Source organism: Leptopilina heterotoma, unplaced genomic scaffold (genome assembly GCF_015476425.1).
Source record: "Leptopilina heterotoma isolate Lh14 unplaced genomic scaffold, ASM1547642v1 Lhet_360, whole genome shotgun sequence".
NCBI lineage: Eukaryota > Metazoa > Arthropoda > Insecta > Hymenoptera > Figitidae > Leptopilina > Leptopilina heterotoma.
This window is the reverse complement of record NW_025111041.1, coordinates 78,450-97,331: the sequence shown is the minus strand read 5'-3', so window position 1 is coordinate 97,331 and position 18,882 is coordinate 78,450. Positions and strand designations below refer to the sequence as shown.

At 30.4% G+C, this 18,882-nt stretch overlaps 1 protein-coding gene across 1 annotated transcript; it reads right to left on the bottom strand.

Annotated features, from left to right (window-relative positions):
• Positions 1-285: 285 nt before the first annotated feature.
• On the bottom strand, positions 286-18,578 carry LOC122505604. Its single transcript, XM_043617327.1, has 3 exons — positions 18,466-18,578; positions 17,403-18,382; positions 286-359 (listed from the first exon to the last, which is right to left on the bottom strand). Exons 1-3 carry the CDS (start codon positions 18,576-18,578, stop codon positions 286-288), a joined length of 1,167 nt encoding a protein of 388 aa, XP_043473262.1.
• Positions 18,579-18,882: the final 304 nt, after the last annotated feature.

The following is an 18,882-nucleotide window of genomic DNA, read 5'->3' as shown; positions in this document are numbered from 1 at the left end:
GTTAATTGTATTTCAATTTCGTTGTTGAAGAAATTGAAGCTAGGATTCGTTTTTGCCACTGTGAAGTTTTTAATCAAATATTGCTTGCCAACCTATTTTATTTTTAAAAAATGTATAAAATTAATAATATTAAAATTTAATAAATCAAATTAAATATATTAAAATAAAAAGAATTTATAAATTATTATTATTATTATAAAATAAACACCTGGAAAAGATCAAAAAATTTGTCCACAGCATTGTCAAAGATTGTGCATCTGAAATACGCTGAATGATCCGTCATATCTAAAGAAAACAGTTTTCCTGTCTTATATATCTTTGTTTCAGATTTTTTAATAACACGACAACGAATTTTCCATCTGAAATAATAATAAATTAATATTTTATCAATATCTTTAAATTTCATCATTCGGAGAGACTGGGGCGAAAAGTTGAATTTTGTATAAATGATTTTTTTAGACAATATAATCCGATTATTGTTAGATGCAAATATTTGTATATCAATATTGTAGGGCAACTTGTCCCCTATAATTTTTATAAATATTATAATTATAAAAATTATAAAAAGTTTCATTCATTTAATACACATTGAGATTTAGTTACTTCAAAAAAATTATTTTTTTGATCGAAATAAATATTTATTTCAATTAAAAACCATGCATTATTGAATCAAATAATTTTTATAACTGATTTAAAACAATATTTATTAGAATAAACCACTATATTTATTAGAAAAATGATCCAGAAATTATAAATGCAAGTGATGATGAGACGGAAAAAAAATTACTGTTGAAAAAAGGAAAATTCAGAATTTATAAATTCTTTCAAAGAAATAACAGAAGTAATTAATAAAGTAATTAATTAATTAATAAAGTAATTAATTAATTAATTAATTATTCAAAGTATGTATATTATTATTTTATTATATTACTTAAATTACATTTCGTAAAGAATTTACCTAATTGTATTCAAAATAATTGAGCTCCCGCGTCCAATAACTCGATCTGCGCTTGAACTGAAAAATTCAAGCCAGTCAAGCCGTCAGAAAATGGAAAGAAATAAGAGTCGGAATTTTTAATTTTAAAACATACTACCGTATAGAGCATAAAAATGCCCAAATTTTTTGTCTTTGAAATTTTTTTGTAGGACTTTTATTTTTAATAATAATGAACAAAAACTGAATTTTTTTTATTCTTCAATTTCATTAAATTTCAAAACATAAATCGACTTTTCTCAAACAAATCTTAATGAAATGAATTAAAAATTGATATACTTACTTATCAGGGTCTACCGAAGACGATGAAATGATTGAAACATTAAAAAATGTTTATTGCAAAATTATTTGTTAATATAAATACAGACCTGTCGGTAAATACGTTTTCTCAACTTTGACGAGAAAAAGTGTGCGGTGAACTTTCGAGTTGACACAACTTCCAGTGAGACATTTGTTTATTAACATGTGAAGAAGTTTTCTGGAAATTTTTATTTAAATCGGATGAAAAATAAAGAAGATACATAATGTTTAAAAAAATATGCGTCGTGCGGCGTTTTGACATTTTGACGCAAGAGGAGAAAACTATTGGAAACTATTGCTATTTTCTGTTGATTTATTTAAAAATAAGTTTATTCATGTATTATATTTAAAATAAAAACAATTCTATACATTTATAATATGATAGGCAGTAAAAGATTTATTTAGATTTACAACGACAGGAAGAAAAATAGGAAAAAGTTAAACAAATGCGCGATACATAAAATTACCACCAGACGGCAGCACCTAATGGGCACATCTAATTTTCTCATTTTACTTCCTGACGTCGTGTATTAGATTGGATTTTCAATTCCTTGTGCACAAATGAAAGAACAAAATTTCAGTATAACTAGTATTTTTCCCTATTTTGCAATAATTGTCCAAATTGGGAGAAAAATCCTTTTGAAATTTCGTTTACGTTCAAGCAGCCATTTTTAAAAGGCGACCACTGTTTGAAATTGCGCAACACCGTTAATGTAAACAAAGCAGGTCCTTGTATTTTTTTGAAGAAAATACTTACTGCTGTTAAGTTTTTCAATAAACCACGTGTTTTAAAATTAAAAATTAATAGTAAAGTAATAATAAATAATTTAATAATATTAAAATATAAAGGGGATAGTGCGAGAGGCGAGGCAAATTATTGAAGATGCTTGCAACTACTCTATGCCTCGCCGGCAACATAGAAGAACTAGAAAGGGTGCTCTGTACTGGTGGGACGATGAACTCGCCCGCTTGAGAAAAGAATGCAATGCAGCGAGGAGGAGATATACTCACTCTAAGGGTGACCTCTTGCTTCAAGAGAAATGGCATACAGCTAGACGAATTTTCAAGCGGGCAATAAGGAATAGTCAACAAAGGTGCTGGAAGGACCTAATAGGAAAGTCCGAGAAGGATCCATGGGGTTTGGCGTTTAAAATTGTGACTAAGAAATTAGTTTCAAAGCAGAAAACCCCTGGCCTGGACGATCCGCATTGGGTCCGTAAGATCATAAAAGCGCTGTTTCCCCAAGTGGAACCTACCCCTAGAGAGGACTACACTCTCTGTGTAGTTCAAGAGGAGGAGCTCTTCACGCTTGATGAACTGAGAAGGGTGTCGAAGGGATTGAGGAGCGGCAAAGCTCCAGGTAGGGACGGGATACCCAGCGAGATCCTCAAAGAGGTGGTCGCTGTCTATCCCGAGCTGCTTCTCAACGTCTTTAACGCATGTTTAAAAGCTGGAGAGTTTTTCGGGGACTGGAAAACGCAGAGATTAGTCCTTCTTAGAAAAGGGGATAAACCTCTGGATAACGTCTCATCGTTCAGACCAATTTGTTTATTGGATACGATGGGTAAGTTTCTAGAGGGTTTGGTTCTAGAGAGACTTCAAAAATTCCTGGTAGGCGAAAATAGCCTATCAGAAAATCAGTTTGGCTTTCGGAAAGGCCGGTCAACAGTGGATGCAATTCTTACTGTGGTTAACCAGGCGAAGAAAGCCAAAGAGGGCAAGAAGAAAGGATTTTGTGCTCTTGTGTCCATTGACATACGGAATGCGTTTAATTCCGCGAGATGGGACAACTGCATCAAGGCGCTAAAACGTAAAGGGGTACCCACCTATCTGTTGCGAATGATAGACAACTATCTTAGCGACAGATGGGTGGTATACGAGAGCAATGCATGTCATCTCAAGGAAGAAATGACATGCGGAGCTCCCCAAGGATCAAAGGTAGGTCCATTCATATGGAACGTTATGTATGACGATTTCCTGAGGATGGAGTTACCCGAGGATACGTTTTTGGTCGGCTTCGCGGATGACGTAATTCTAGTGTGTTATGCACTGGAGACCAAAGTCCTTGAGATAAAGCTCACCGAAGGTCTGCGGCGGGCTGAGCGTTGGCTTAAAAAGCACAGCCTGCAAATGGCTTTGGAAAAGACCGAAGCCTTGCTCGTCACAGATCGGAGAGTTTTTGATGCTCCAAAGGTAAAAGTGGGAGGAATAGAAGTCTCATGGGGAAAAAATTTAAAGTACCTGGGAGTGCTGTTGGATAAAAGGTTAAACTTTAGCCAACATACTAACATCATAGCACTCAAAGCCGCCGAATGTATGCGCAGCCTATCACGGCTAATGCCTAACATCGGTGGTCCCAGGGAAAAGAAACGGCGCTTGGTGGCGACCGTGGGTCTATCAAAGCAGCTTTATGCTGCCCCTGCGTGGGTGGAAGCCCTTAAGACCCGCGGCATCTTGGACGAATTAATCTCTGTGCAAATTAGTTCGGCACGGAGAGTAGTCTCGGCCTATAGAACGGTGTCTGCTTGCGCTGTTCTAGTTCTTGCGAGCCTTCCGCCAACAGACCTGTTGGCGAGAGAAAGGCAGGAAGTCTTTTTACTCAACAAAGACCGAGATAGCTTGCAGGAACAAAGAAACAGCGGTAGCCGAAAATTGGCTATCCGAAAAGCGGCAAGAAGCAGACTCGTTGAAAATTGGCAAGAAAGATGGGATGGGGAATCCAAAGGAAGGTGGACATACCGCCTGATTCCTCACCTCGCCACCTGGTTACAAAGAAAGCACGGGGAAGTTGGCTATTACCTTACACAAGCATTGTCAGGGCATGGTTGCTTCGGTCAATACCTCCATAGATTCAAGATCAGAGAAGAGGCAAAATGTGTGTATTGCGACGCTGAAATTGACGACGCGGAACACACTCTCTTCTTCTGCGGGCAATGGAGTGAACTTAGAAGAGCCATGTTTGACGCGGTGAAAACTCAATTCACCGCTGACAACATGGTCTCTATTATGTTAAAAAGCGCTGAATCCTGGCACCATATCGAGTCATTCATTAATCTAATAATGAGGACTAAAGATATGGATGGCAGGAGGAAGTAGAAACGGAGAATCCTGAAGCTCAGCTGGGGGCGCGCGATGGCGGGAGGAGACAAACTTTAGTCTCCTCCCTCCCTCGCGTGCCTCCGGTTTATAGGATCCTGGAAATGGAAGAAATTTTTTTCTTAAAAGGGGACCACTGCTTGCGAAGTTAGAAGCCAAAAGGTAGTTCCGCAAGTGGATGTTATGGTCTGGAGTAAGGGTGTGGTTTTTAGTGGGTCGGCGTGAGCTGCCATCCCCACATAACCAAGAAGTACGGGCTTCTTGGTATCTGTTTGCAGATTTTCCACTTCCCTCGAAAAATAAAAAAAAAAATAATATTAAAATATAAAGTATAGAAATTGTACAATTGTATAGTATAGTAAGTTATAGTATAAATTAATAACAATTCTAAAGTATGGAATTGTTTTTATTTTAAATATAATACATGAATAAACTTATTTTTAAATAAATCAACAGAAAATAGCAATAGTTTCCAATAGTTTTCTCCTCTTGCGTCAAAATGTCAAAACGCCGCACGACGCATATTTTTTTAAACATTATGTATCTTCTTTATTTTTCATCCGATTTAAATAAAAATTTCCAGAAAACTTCTTCACATGTTAATAAACAAATGTCTCACTGGAAGTTGTGTCAACTCGAAAGTTCACCGCACACTTTTTCTCGTCAAAGTTGAGAAAACGTATTTACCGACAGGTCTGTATTTATATTAACAAATAATTTTGCAATAAACATTTTTTAATGTTTCAATCATTTCATCGTCTTCGGTAGACCCTGATAAGTAAGTATATCAATTTTTAATTCATTTCATTAAGATTTGTTTGAGAAAAGTCGATTTATGTTTTGAAATTTAATGAAATTGAAGAATAAAAAAAATTCAGTTTTTGTTCATTATTATTAAAAATAAAAGTCCTACAAAAAAATTTCAAAGACAAAAAATTTGGGCATTTTTATGCTCTATACGGTAGTATGTTTTAAAATTAAAAATTCCGACTTTTATTTTTTTCCATTTTCTGACGGCTTGACTGGCTTGAATTTTTCAGTTCAAGCGCAGATCGAGTTATTGGACGCGGGAGCTCAATTGAACTTTTATGGTAATTTTTTTTATTTGGGAGAATAATATGAAATTCTTAAAAATGTATTCAAAAGTTTTTAAAAATATTTTATTAATTATTATTAAAGAAAGAAGAGGCTTCCGTTTCCGGTACCGTTTCGGTGTACACGCGTTTGGAAAGAGTTAAGAGTTTTTTTGAGAAATATAAAGGTTTTAAAAAAGGGTGGGTAGTGTAGAGTGCTGAGTGTGTAGTGTAATTTGCGGTAGTGTAAAGGAAAGGTATGTAGGTATAGAGTAGTGAATGTGTGAGTGATAAAAAAGGTAAAAAAGAGAAGTGTGTTTTGTGAGGTTAGGTTGCTTGAAGTGAGAGAGATGAGAGAGAGACAGCGGAAAAATTTTGAGTATTTGAGTGATAAGGTAGATTTCTGGAATGGCTGAGTTTGACTCAAGTAGTGTTAGCGAGAATGAGAAAAAGGCGCGGGTATTTAAAAGGGGAATAGAAAAGAATGGAAAAAAGATGACGTGTGAGGATTGCATGGATTTGTTAGAATTAGTATGGATGATGAAGGACGCGATGGATGAAGGAGCTAAGAGAGTGAAGGAAAATTTGATGGATATATGTGAGGATGGGGAATCAAGGAACAAAGAGATAATGGAAATTGAAGAGAGGTTGGAGAAATTGCAGGAAATGTGGAATGAATGGGATAGTAAGTGGAAAAAGGATAAGGAAAGCATGTGGAGAAGAATGAATGGATTAGAAAAATTTATAAAGGAAGTGAATGAGGGACTGAGAAAGTTGAGGGAAGTGAATATGAGAGGTTAAAGTGGAAAATGGGAGATTTGGCAAGACGAGTGGATGTAGTAGAAAATGAAAAAAGGAAAAAGAATGTAGTGATCAGAGGTATGAATGTAGGTGTGTTGGAGGGTAAAAGAGCAGTGGAAAAAGTGTTGGCGTGGGTGGGGGTTAATGTCACAGTGAAAATGGTACAAGCGTTAGGAAGGGGTGAATATGGGGTTCCAAAGTTATGGTTGGTGGAGTTGGGTAGTGAGGAAGAGAAAATGGATGTAATGAGGGTGAAAGGAAGACTGAAAGGAAGTGTAATAAGAATAGATGAGGATAGATGTTGGAGAGAGAGAAGAATGCTATGGCTATTGAGAGAAAGAGCGTGGACGGAGAGAGTGAAAGGAAAACAGGTAAGAATGGGTATGGATTGTATTTGGGTGGATGGGCTAAAGTATGTTGTGGGGGAGGATATGGGTGGAGTGATGGAAGTGTGTAAAGTGTGATAGACAGGTATAGGCTGAGAATGAGGTGAGAAGATTTTGCTTGGATGGATGGATGGATAAAAGTGGATGACTGGAGCGTGTAAGGGAGGTGAGAAAGCAGGTTTTTGGAAAAAGGGTGGGCGAATTGGGTTGAAGCCAGCATGGGCATAGAAGGAACTGGGAACGGAAGCCCGGCACTGGCGATAGGTTAAGAGCGTAAGGTAGAGAGCGTGGAGAGAGTTGCGTTTTTAGGTTAAGTTGTATGAAGAGAATGTTTAGTTGTAAGGATTTTTGTAAATATAGGTTAAGATTGTTATGTATGTACTTAGGAGTCTCGAACCCTACCTATTGTAGGGAGAGTAAATAAACTATATATATATTAAAGAAAGAAGTTATTGATTTTGGCGAATAATTTTACATTTAAAAAAATGCGTTAGCAAATATTTTTTAGAGTCAGAGAAAATGTTATAATTCTGTCTGAAAATCATTAAAAAATCATTAAAATAAAACTTATTTTTTGTGATAACTATGAATAATCATAAGTTTTAGTTTTTATAAAATATTGTTATATCTTTCTAAATTTATTTTTGGAATTTTCATTAATGATGAAATTTAAAGATATTGATAAGAATTTATTTATATTCGAAATTAAATAAATTTGAAGATAATGAGAAAAAACCGGAAAAAATTATGACAAAGCCGAGAAAAAAACCGGAATTTTCTTAAACAAAAATAATAGACACTCTGATTATAATATTATATTCTTTAAAAGATTTATAATTATAATAAGGAGAATAATGAAATCCTTTTAGAATTCTAAATTTTATTCCAATAAAGATACATTAGAATGATTCATTTTTTGCCGCTTTCAACATTGACGAAAATAAAATTTTTAAATTATTTTCAATTTTTTTTTGTTTCTTTAAATAAAAAGAATGTCTTTTCCCTGCCTTTGTTCCTCTGTAATTATCTGCAATTTTTAAACAATAAAAATGATTAAACATAACATTAAAAATAAAATGAAGACAATTATACAATCTAAAAAATAAATAGAATCGAAAATTGAATATAAATTAATCTAACACAAAATAAAATATAAAAAAAGAATTAATTTATACTTAGTATTAATATAATAATTATTATTATTACTATTAATATTTCTGTTGAAAAATATATTCCAAGAAATGATTAAAATAAAAACAAAACAATTAGAATATTATTATATTAATAATATTATTATTATGCTTTTATAAATATTTTTTAATAAATTTAATTTAATAAATATATAATATAGTTAAATTATTAATAAATAAATTGACTTACGACTTAAGTTTTAACATATAAAAACAAATTTTAAATTTGGGTAAAAAGTTAAAAAAATTATAATTAATTAATTTACTTCTTTGGGAAACAAAAAAAAATATATTAAAATAATAATTTATGTGTTTAAATTTATTATAGGAAAATAAATTTTAATAAGATATGTATTATGGTTTTGTGAAATAAAAAAAGGAAATAATAAAAATTTTAGATTTGTTAACAGTAATTAAAATGTAGAAAAAAATTTTAAAGCAATTGTTCTCGCAATTGTTTGAAAATAATAGGAAAAACGAATAGTTTACTTAGTATTGAAAATTAGTTTATAACTCAGCAAAGAATTTTTTTTATAAACATAAATTTGAAAAAAATTAAAAAATGATAATTAATAATAATCAAATAATAATTTAAATAATTAATTGTAGCTTACATTAATTCACTTTTAATAAATTAAAAATAACTGATACTAATATTAATGAAAATAATATAAAAACTTTAATAAGAAGAAACATACTTACTTTCTTTCTTTCCAGAATAATTTTGTGATGTTTTAAAATTCTTGAAATTAACATTTCTCTGATGATGAGAAAATCTCCGTTTATAAAAATTTCCATTGGATTGAGAATTTTTCTTATTTTTGGTATGATTGAGTTCAACTACAACAAATTAAAAAAATTTTCACAAGTTAACATATAGTATACATTTTTTATAATGAAATTATAATTACTAATAAATAATTGAAGTAAATAGCATAAATAAAACATTACCATTTTTAAAATGATGATATTGGGTAGAAGAAGATGATTTATTTTTCAAATTTGAATTATAAAATATTCTGCTTTTATAGCCTTCTTTGGTAGACTTCACTTCTGTATCTATATAAGAATAATTTAAATATAATTACAATCATTTGAAAATAATACATAATGAACAGTTAAAAAATATTCAAATTAAAACATGAAACAACAAGAAAATTAAATAATAATAGAAATCATAATAAAAATGCAAATAATAAAACTAATAATTAAAAAAATAATATAAACAAGAATAGTAATAAATAAAAAAATAACAATGCTTATAAAAATAATGAAAATAATAAATAGGTATTAAGTTTCAATATTAATTTACACAAACAATTTTTAATAAAGAAAAATATAAATTTATTTTTAAAATTACAAAACATTGAGAAATCTAATTGATAATGTACGTTTGTAAACAGTATTGAGAAAATAAAACGGAAATATAAATAAATAAAATTAAATGATAACAATTATAAACAATTGAAAAAATATTATGAAATTGATAAATTAATATTAATCAAAAAAATTAATACAAAATTAATATTTACATAACAAAAATTGTAACATAATAAATCTGATATTTTCTTATTTCAAAAATAAATAAAATGAAAAATATTAAACTATAGTAGGGGAGAGTGGGGCAAACCAGACCGGTGGGTAAACCGGACCCCCTTCAATATTTCCGAAATGGCGAAATTGGAAAAAGTGTTGTTTACAAATTTAAAACAACCATGTTTAGTATACCTTATTTTTTCAATGTGACAGTTTTAGCTTGCGTTTGTGCGACAAAGGGAGCAAAAGTTTTTTTTTAGTTTTTTTCTGCACTTTTACGAATTTTTTCTTAAGGAAATTCTGAGGAAATCGTGTAACGTTTCCAAATATTAGGTCTTGGGTTTTGAAGGTACACACCTCAGGAATATTTACCACCAAAAACTTTGATGAATTTGCAATGCGTTTCTTTTTGACAAACATTTATTCTCAAAATGGGCCTGTGGGGCAAACCGGACCGTTTTCGGTGAATTAAAGTTTTATAAAAATTATTTTTAAATAAAATGTTTCTTTCTTTAAACTATTTTCTTACAATGAAAAATAATTGTCTTCCAATGAGAATTAGACCCTTTAATATTGTTTCTCTGATAATAACAAACATTTTTATTTTTGTATTAAAAAAAATATTTATTTAATTAAAATTCAATCCCGTATTATTATTTTCATTACTACTACAACATTATTACATTATTGGTGGGGCAAACCGGACCGTTTGGAAAATTTTTTAAAGTTAAGACAGCAACTAAACAATAAAAGATGAATTATAGGTGTCTCTGGGAAAAAGTTGCGCAATTAAATGATCTTTCAAACAAGCCATCGAAAAATGAAATCGGTTGATTCGTTTAGTCACAATAGTCAAAAAACCGTTAGGGGGTCCGGTTTGCCCCACTCTCCCCTATCTTAACAAAAAATGTTTTATTTAAAACTAAATTTTTTATTAATTCAAATAATTACAAAAAGATAAAGATAAAAAAAAGTTTTTCCGTAAAAAGGAAGAAAAATTTATTTTTAAGGATCTAAAAATTATAACATACTTCAAAAATTATTTTAAATAAATAAAAGAAAATTAAGTAAAATTAAATGACAATGAAATAAACCAAATCTGATGCCAATCAAGTTGATATAATTTGAAATTTTTTTTAATTTATTCAAGTTGAAAAATAAATAGTATATTATTTTATATTTACTACAAACATTTTTAATGCAATTTTTGTTTGGAAACATGTAATATACAATTTCTATATTTATATTATTATAATAAATTATTTCATATATACTACAAACACTCTTAGTACAAGCTTTGTTTGAAAAAATGTAATGTATAATTTCTATATTCATATTAATATAATAAATTATTTCATATATACTACAAACACTTTTAGTACAATCTTCGTTGTTAAAAATGTAATGTATAATTGCTATATTTATATTTATATTACTGTAACAAAAATTACTCACAAAATTTGATTATTAATTCTATTATTAATAACCCTGGCGGATTTAATGAACCGAAAGTGGACAATGTAAATTTACATAACTCCGTTTAAATAAGAAAACCTTACAGTTATAACAAAATAATTATTTCATAATCAATTTAAGTACGTAATTAGTTTTGAGAGTAAACTTTCGTAGTAGATTCTTCATTTTATTCAATGAAGTTTATATGTTTACAGAAGCAACAAACGCCCCAATATCGAAAATTGAAATTCTGTAAACATAGAAAAATTAAATAAATTAAACGTTTTATAATTTAATTATTAATATTATATTTTGTAATTATTTTTTTAAAAATTAATTTATACAAACCATTTTTGTTTCCCTTTTTCAAGTCGGTGTTCAACAGTATTCACATTGAAATAGACTGAACACATGGAATTGAAAAAAAAATTCAGATAAAAGGTTGTCACTGCTGCCAACTTAATTTCTTTTAACAAAGTTGAGAGCATAAAAATAATTGTCGATAATTTAGGCGGGAAATTTAATATCACCCCACAACAACCAAATTTAAATTATGAAAATAAAAATTTAAATATCCCGCCAAGGGGTTTGAATTATCCAGTGACGCCATCTCTCGGTGTCATCCGAAACTCAGATGTCGGTACAACAGAACATCCCTTCTAACCCACTTGAAAGTTTAAAAATAAAAAATTTAAATTTCCCGCCGAGGGGTTCGAATTCACCGGTGGCGCCATCTCTCGGTGGCAGCCAGATGTTGGTAAAACAGAATATCCCTTTTAACCCACTTGAAAGTTTAAAAATAAAAAATTTAAATATCCCGCCAAGGAGGTTTAAATTATCCAGTGGCGCCATCTCTCGGTGGCAGCCGGATGTCGGTAAAACAGAACATCCCTTCTAACCCACTTGAAAGTTTAAAAATAAAAAATTTAAATATCCCGCCAAGGAGGTTTAAATTATTCAGTGGCGCCATCTCTCGGTGGCAGCCAGATGTCGGTAAAACAGAACATCCCTTCTAACCCACTTGAAAGTTTAAAAATAAAAAATTTAAATATCCCGCCAAGGAGGTTTGAGTTCACATGTGGCGCCATCTCTCGGTGGCAGCCGAATGTCGGTAAAACAGAACATCCCTTCTAACCCACTTGAAAATTCAAAAATAAAAATTTTAATACCCCTCTAAGTGGGTTTAAATTGAGTGGTGGCGCCATCTAGCGGTGGAAGCAGGTACTAAAACTTGGTCGGTAAAGTAGAATACCCCTTCTAACTTACCTGAAAGTGAGCTATTAAGATATCTACCTTACCTACCGCCGGTAACTGAACCAGAACCCGCCTAGCTCTACTACTTTTTATGGCTTTTTTCTACTAATTGGAAGAGATTGAAATTCATGTAGAAAAGTAGCACATCTTGTCGTTAAAGGGTTAAAAAACAATTTACAAGAAAATCCTTTTACATAAATGATGAGGGCGCCCGCATGGGCGATCCACGCGGGTGTCCTCGTCTTTGCCCTCAACTTTATTTTTCAACTAAATTAACAAATTAATTGTTTATTAATAACAAATAAGTCCAATTATTAATAAATAGCATTATTATTTAACGATTTTTACTTTTTTTCATTAAATCGTGACCCAATAGCGAATTCATGCTCAGATATGTGACCACTTTTTGGAATGATTACGAAGACTATGTAATGTGTTAAGAATTGAGTAGGAACGATTACTATAGCTGTTGTAAGGGATACCTTCATATTTGTACTCCTTACAACTATAGTAATCATCACAAAAAGTGGTCACATATCCGAACAGTAATATAGACTATTGTAATCATTACGAATAAATTTTTCTCCCTGTAAATAAAAAATTATAAAAAAATTAAATATTTGTTAATTAAATTATTTAACGGTGTATATAATCATTAAATTGCACCTACGAAGTAAATAAAATCTGACGCACGCGAGAGTTGAACCTACAACCTACGGACATTATAAACATTAATTTGTTGATGTAAAAAAATATTTGTTGTTTGGACTTAGAAATTTTTGCAAGTCAATGATGTTAGCGATCCACGCATGCCCCCTGCGAGGTCCGTGTCGATTCGCCCGCGTGGATCTGCCCTCGTGGGCCTCCGCCGGCGGCCCCGCTGCCGTAAGGGCAAGATGGGAGCTTTTTCCACACGGGAATGCTTAGAAAGTTTTAAAATAAAGTATACGATTTTTAATATTAATACCTTCTTACTCACATTAAAATATTTTTAATTTCAAATCACAAAAGTAAAAATTCTTTAAAACTCAATTTATAAAATCATTTAACGTCATTATTTATCAACCGTAAACAAAAAAGATATTTAAAAAATTATATTTTTTAAATACTTATTATAAATTTGTGATTAACCATAACAGTTCTTAAAGAAAATTAAAAATTTGATATTTTAAGCAAAGAGCCTCGGTATAAAATAACCATTTTTCATACATCGAATTTTGAAATTTTTTTATATCAAAGAGTCACATAAATGATGACTCAATAGTGCCTGGGAAATTTTAAATTGAGCATATGCTTCGTTTAGGATATTATATTAAATATAACTGGTTAAAGTAAACCATATATCCAATAAAAAAATATAGCGATATCACAATTAAACTCAATAATAATGAATAAAAAATGACTAAATAGTTCCTTTAATATTTTTGACTGCTGTTTATGTATCTAAAGTCAAACTGTAAAAATTCAAATTAGTGGATCTAATACAGTGGATAAAATTTGGCACTCGATATTTGCAAAAATTTAACAAATTCATTTGAAACTCGTTACTTATTATACTTGGGGGTTTTTGGGGTTGTTATTACGAATTTGATGACCGATTTCAAAAATTCAAATTGGATAATCCAATATTATAGACAAGTTTTATAAAAATTAAATATATTTACCAGAAACTTGTTACTTTGGAGTTATTAAGGTTACTAACTACAAAATTTAATGTCAAATTTAAAAAATTCAAAAGGACAAAACGAATACGGCGAAAAATTTTATTAGAATTCAAAGGATTCAATTGTTACTCATTACTGGGGGATTTTTGAGATCGCTAAACTGCAAAAATAGGTGTCTTATTTGATATCTTAAAATAAGATATAAGATGGAAAAATGGTATCTTACATTTCAAAATAAGATGTTTTCTAAAGTGTCTTACTCAAATCTAAGATGACTTTACAAATTTTTTAAAGTATCTTAAATTAAAATGTTTCGGAGGCAATAAGATATTTAGAGATAAGTTATTACTTGTGAATTTGTAAGATGCTAAAAAAATGTAAGTTACTAAAAAATAGGATATATAAAGTGTTTTACATATAAGCTCATAGTTAACCTCAAAATTTTTTTCCAAAATATATGCTGAAAATGTATACGAAGATACTTTTAACATCTTAAATTAAGATATTTCAAACAACTAAAAAGTGTCTATCAAAACATCTTAGAAATAACTATCAAAACATCTTATATTAAGATACTTGTGACCGATATATACTTTTCGACCGGATAGCTCGGTCGAATAAATGCTTTGCTCAGTGGACGCCGTAGGACCAAGGGTACTTGGTTCGAGCCCATTAGCCTGGGATTTTTCCAACGTGTGAGGTAATCTGAGCGGGAGGTTTGACGTCGAGGTATAATGATGTGCACCGTCGATTATTGTCCAGTACATACCATTAGAACTCGACTGTAGATAAACCGGTTGTACTCAGAAGAGATTTTATACAGTTTCCCTCTTCTCTGGCGAGAAAACCCATTAGACGGGTGGTCCAGGCAAATGCGAGTACTCCTAATTTCAAAGTCGTTCTGTCGAAACGCAAAAATAGTTGGTATATAAGATTGTGTGTCCTGACATTTGGAAAAGCCTCAAGTCATTTAAAAGGAAAAAAAAATTGCAGTGTAATTACAAATTTAATGTCAGAATTAAAAAATTCAAAATGTACGATTTAGAATGTTCAACAGCTGTCATAAAAATTTATAGACAAATGTAATAATTCAACCAATAAAGGCAATATATTTTAATTCAACCATTAAAGAAAATAGGTAGTAATCCAACGAATAACGGTAAATTGTTACAATTCAAACAATAAAAGCAAGCATTTGTGACATTCATTAAAATCTTACATGATATTGGCTCTGCCATTTTGAATTTCTAAAATTTGACATCTAATTCGTAATAAACAACCTCAAAAAAACCTCCGAGTAACGAATTTCAAATGAATTCTTTAAATTTTAGTAAATCTAGAATGCTTTAATAGATCCACTTTATTTTATTTATCATGTTGAACTTTTACAGTTTAATTTTAGATTCGTAATTAACAGCTGAAATTCTTGAAAGAAACATTTTTCCTTTTTTTAAACATTATTATTTGGGTATCCGGTCATTTTCCCGAATCTAGAAACCCGAAAGACAATATCCCGAAAATCAAATTTCCCGAAAATTTAAACTCCCGAATACCTTTCTCCCGAAGACTATTATCCCGAAGGTCTATAAACCCGAAAGAAATGTTATTAAAAAATCAATGAAATCTATTTATTATTAATTTATTAAAAGGGTAAACATACAAAAGTATAATATAAAATATAAAAATTATAAAATAATATAAAATAAAAAAAACATACAAAAGTATAATATAAAATATAAAAATTATAAAATAATATAAAATAAAAAAAACATACAAAAGTATAATATAAAATATAAAAATTATAAAATAATATAAAATAAAAAAAACATACAAAAGTATAGGGTCAGTCCATTATATTTCATCTGAAGCCGTTGCGGCCTATTTTTAAAAAAATCTCATAATTTGTAAAAATGATGTTTAATATCCATAAAATTCATTTTTGAGAATTATTTTATAAAATTTTTTATATTTAATTTAGAATTTTAATTTTTAAATTGAGTTGGACAGAAAAAAGGTTAGATTGACAGTTATGAAAATTTAATAAAAAAGCATGGAAATAATTTATATAACACAAATTTCAAAATTGATATTTGTTAAAAATGAGCTAATTTACTTGTATAAATAGATTATCATGTAAACATACCCAAAATAATAGATAAAAATTGATTTTAAAATTTACCTATGAAATGTCGAAAGTCACTACATTTTAATTAAATTTTTCTAAAAAGTGTTATAAATATTAAAAAATTTATTACTTCTTAATGTAAAGTATTTTCAATGTACTTTCATAATATGTGGTAACTTTTTAATTTTATAATATAGAAATATGAAATATTTTACCTTTAATATTGAGTGTTTCATGATTTTCATTGATTTCAATTACTTATTTCTTCTCAGGTGCAAGACTAAAAAATCCAATTTTTGTCTTAATATTTAAGTTTGAACTTCTTTTCCATTCTATTAAATTTTGGTGATGGAGAACGAGCTACTTTTCATTTTAAATTTAGTTTAAAAAATCTGCTGAAAAAAAGAATTTGTTGGTTAAAATGCAAGTAGATTTTTGCATGACTATTGAGATAGCCAACTTCACTGTTATAAAATTACCTGCATTTTAACCAACAAATTCTTTTTTTCAGCAGATTTTTTAAACTAAATTTAAAATGAAAAGTAGCTCGTTCTCTATCACCAAAATTTAATAGAATGGAAAAGAAGTTCAAACTTAAATATTAAGACAAAAATTGGATTTTTTAGTCTTGCACCTGAGAAGAAATAAGTAATTGAAATCAATGAAAATCATGAAACACTCAATATTAAAGGTAAAATATTTCATATTTCTATAGTATAAAATTAAAAAGTTAGCACATATTATGAAAGTACATTGAAAATACTTTACCTTAAGTAGTAATAAGTTTTTTAATATTTATACACTTTTTAGAAAAATTTAATTAAAATGTAGTGACTTTTGACATTTCATAGTTAAGTTATAAAATCAATTTTTATCTATTATTTTGAGTATGTTTACATAATAATCTATTTATACAAGTAAATTAGCTCATTTTTAACAAATATCAATCAAGAAATTTGTATTATATAAATTATTTCCATGCTTTTTTATTAAATTTTCATAACTGTCAATCTAACCTTTTTTCTGTGCAACTCAACTTAAAAATTAAAATTCTAAGTTAAATTCAAAAAATTTTATAAAATAATTCTCAAAAATGAATTTTATGGATATTAAACATCATTTTTACAAATTATGAGATTTTTTTAAAAATAGGCCGCAACAGCTTCAGGTGAAATATAATGGACTGACCCATAATATAAAATATAAAAATTATAAAATAATATAAAATAAAATAGCGAAAGATGTGAAATGAAACCAATAATTTAAACAGCAATGTAGTACGATAAAGTTTTTAAAAATTCTATCTCCTGATTATTGCGATGATATTCAGGGTATTTCAAAACAATCCCTCGTAGTCTTTTTTGTGTCGTAATCCACTTTTTCTTTGGCGCAGCTCTTACTGCTCTTCCCAAGCTAAGTTCAACAATTGTTATATCAATATCCGCTTGTTCCCTTTGGATTTCAGTTAATAAAGAGTATAGGTCAGGGTGATGTTTCCCAATCACTATGCAAAATCTATTGTGCCTACCTTCACTGTTGTTGTTGGTACGGTGACTCCCTTCCATCGTAGTTTTATGTTGATTCCAAGTATGAACTTGATAGCGAGGAGGAATGGCTCTTCTCCGCCCTCGTGCTGGTCTCCCGGTTATATAATTTTCGTTAAAATAATCAAGTACAGGAAGAAGTTCCTCAGGAGCTTTTTCTGCGAGAAGTTGGAAAACAGTTTTGACTCGATCGGGGGGCACGAAAGCGAGACCCAACATCATGTGGGTATAATTTTTAATTTCGCGATTGGTCGGGTGATTGTAAGCTGTTTGTAGACCTTCCGCTTGTACGCGACGATATACCGATTGCCCCAAATGGAAAAAGCAGCACAAGACCGTGGTATCGGGGAACACTTCGGCACATGAATTTAAAATCCCTTGCTCGAAATCTGTCATTATCTTCGCAGGAGATCCATCAATGTGGTATTCTTGAGCTGCGGTTTTTACGGCAGTCAAAACGGCACTATATTGTGCTGATTCTTTTGATGACAGCAATGCATAGACTAATGGTAAAGCAACATCGGTATTATACTCCTCGTCCTCAATATCTCCCACATTTTCTTTTACCATTCCAAGTATTGTGAAAACTTGTGTGAAGATGTTTGGCGAAACCTTGAAAGTTCCGTCCAGAAACCAAGTGGAACTTTGGAACAACAGTTCTAAATTTCGTCGCGTGCTAAAAACGAGGACCCTCGAATCACGATCTTCAGAGGATTCAATTGAATCATAAATTAAGAAAGTTTCACCCACTATTGTTTTTCGATATCGATCAGGAATTTCCTGCAATTGCTCTAATGTTGTCGGATTCGGAGGTAGATTTGCTTGCCGTCGTCGTCTCATTGCTTTCTTTATATTTTCCCTATCAGGCAGCTGACTGATGACCCCTTCTGACAGCTGCGGAAATTCGGAACGTAAAATTTGAGCAGGCGGCTGCTCCGGGTGATCTTCTGCTCTCCTTTTTAACCTACAATGTAATAAATAATGTAATAAATAATGAAATAAATAAATAAATAAATTTTACTTTCGTATAATTATAAACAAACTAACCTCGCCTTTACTACTTCGGCCTCACATTCCTCCCGATTCGGTGCGTGCTTATGATCCTTAGCATCCTTCAAAATCACGACACTTTCTCCAGGTTCACTGCTGGCGGTAATCATCCTACTAGTACATGTCTTTCCTCGCACCTTTACGCAATCCCAATATGTTTTACCTTTCAGACGTCTCGATCGCTGATATATGAATCCTCCCAGTATCAATTTTGTTCCCAAATTTATTGGAGTATCCATGTTTTTAATTGTAAATGAATATAAAAAATGAATTAAAAAATGAATATAAAAAATGAATTAAAAAATGAATATAAAAAATGTCACGTTACAATATTAATTGCGTTTAAAAACAATTAAACAGTTTCCATGGTAACATGCAATTTCTTTTATTTTTCGAAAATTATTTTATTAACAA

Coding starts and splice junctions, on each gene's coding strand:
- LOC122505604 (XM_043617327.1), bottom strand. CDS start 18,578: ATGATTACCGCCAGCAGTGAACCTGGAGAAAGTGTCGTGATTTTGAAG. Junction 18,383..18,465: donor GCCGAAGTAGTAAAGGCGAG/GTTAGTTTGTTT, acceptor ATTACATTGTAG/GTTAAAAAGGAGAGCAGAAG. Junction 360..17,402: donor TACCAACAACAACAGTGAAG/GTAGGCACAATA, acceptor TTATTATTTCAG/ATGGAAAATTCGTTGTCGTG.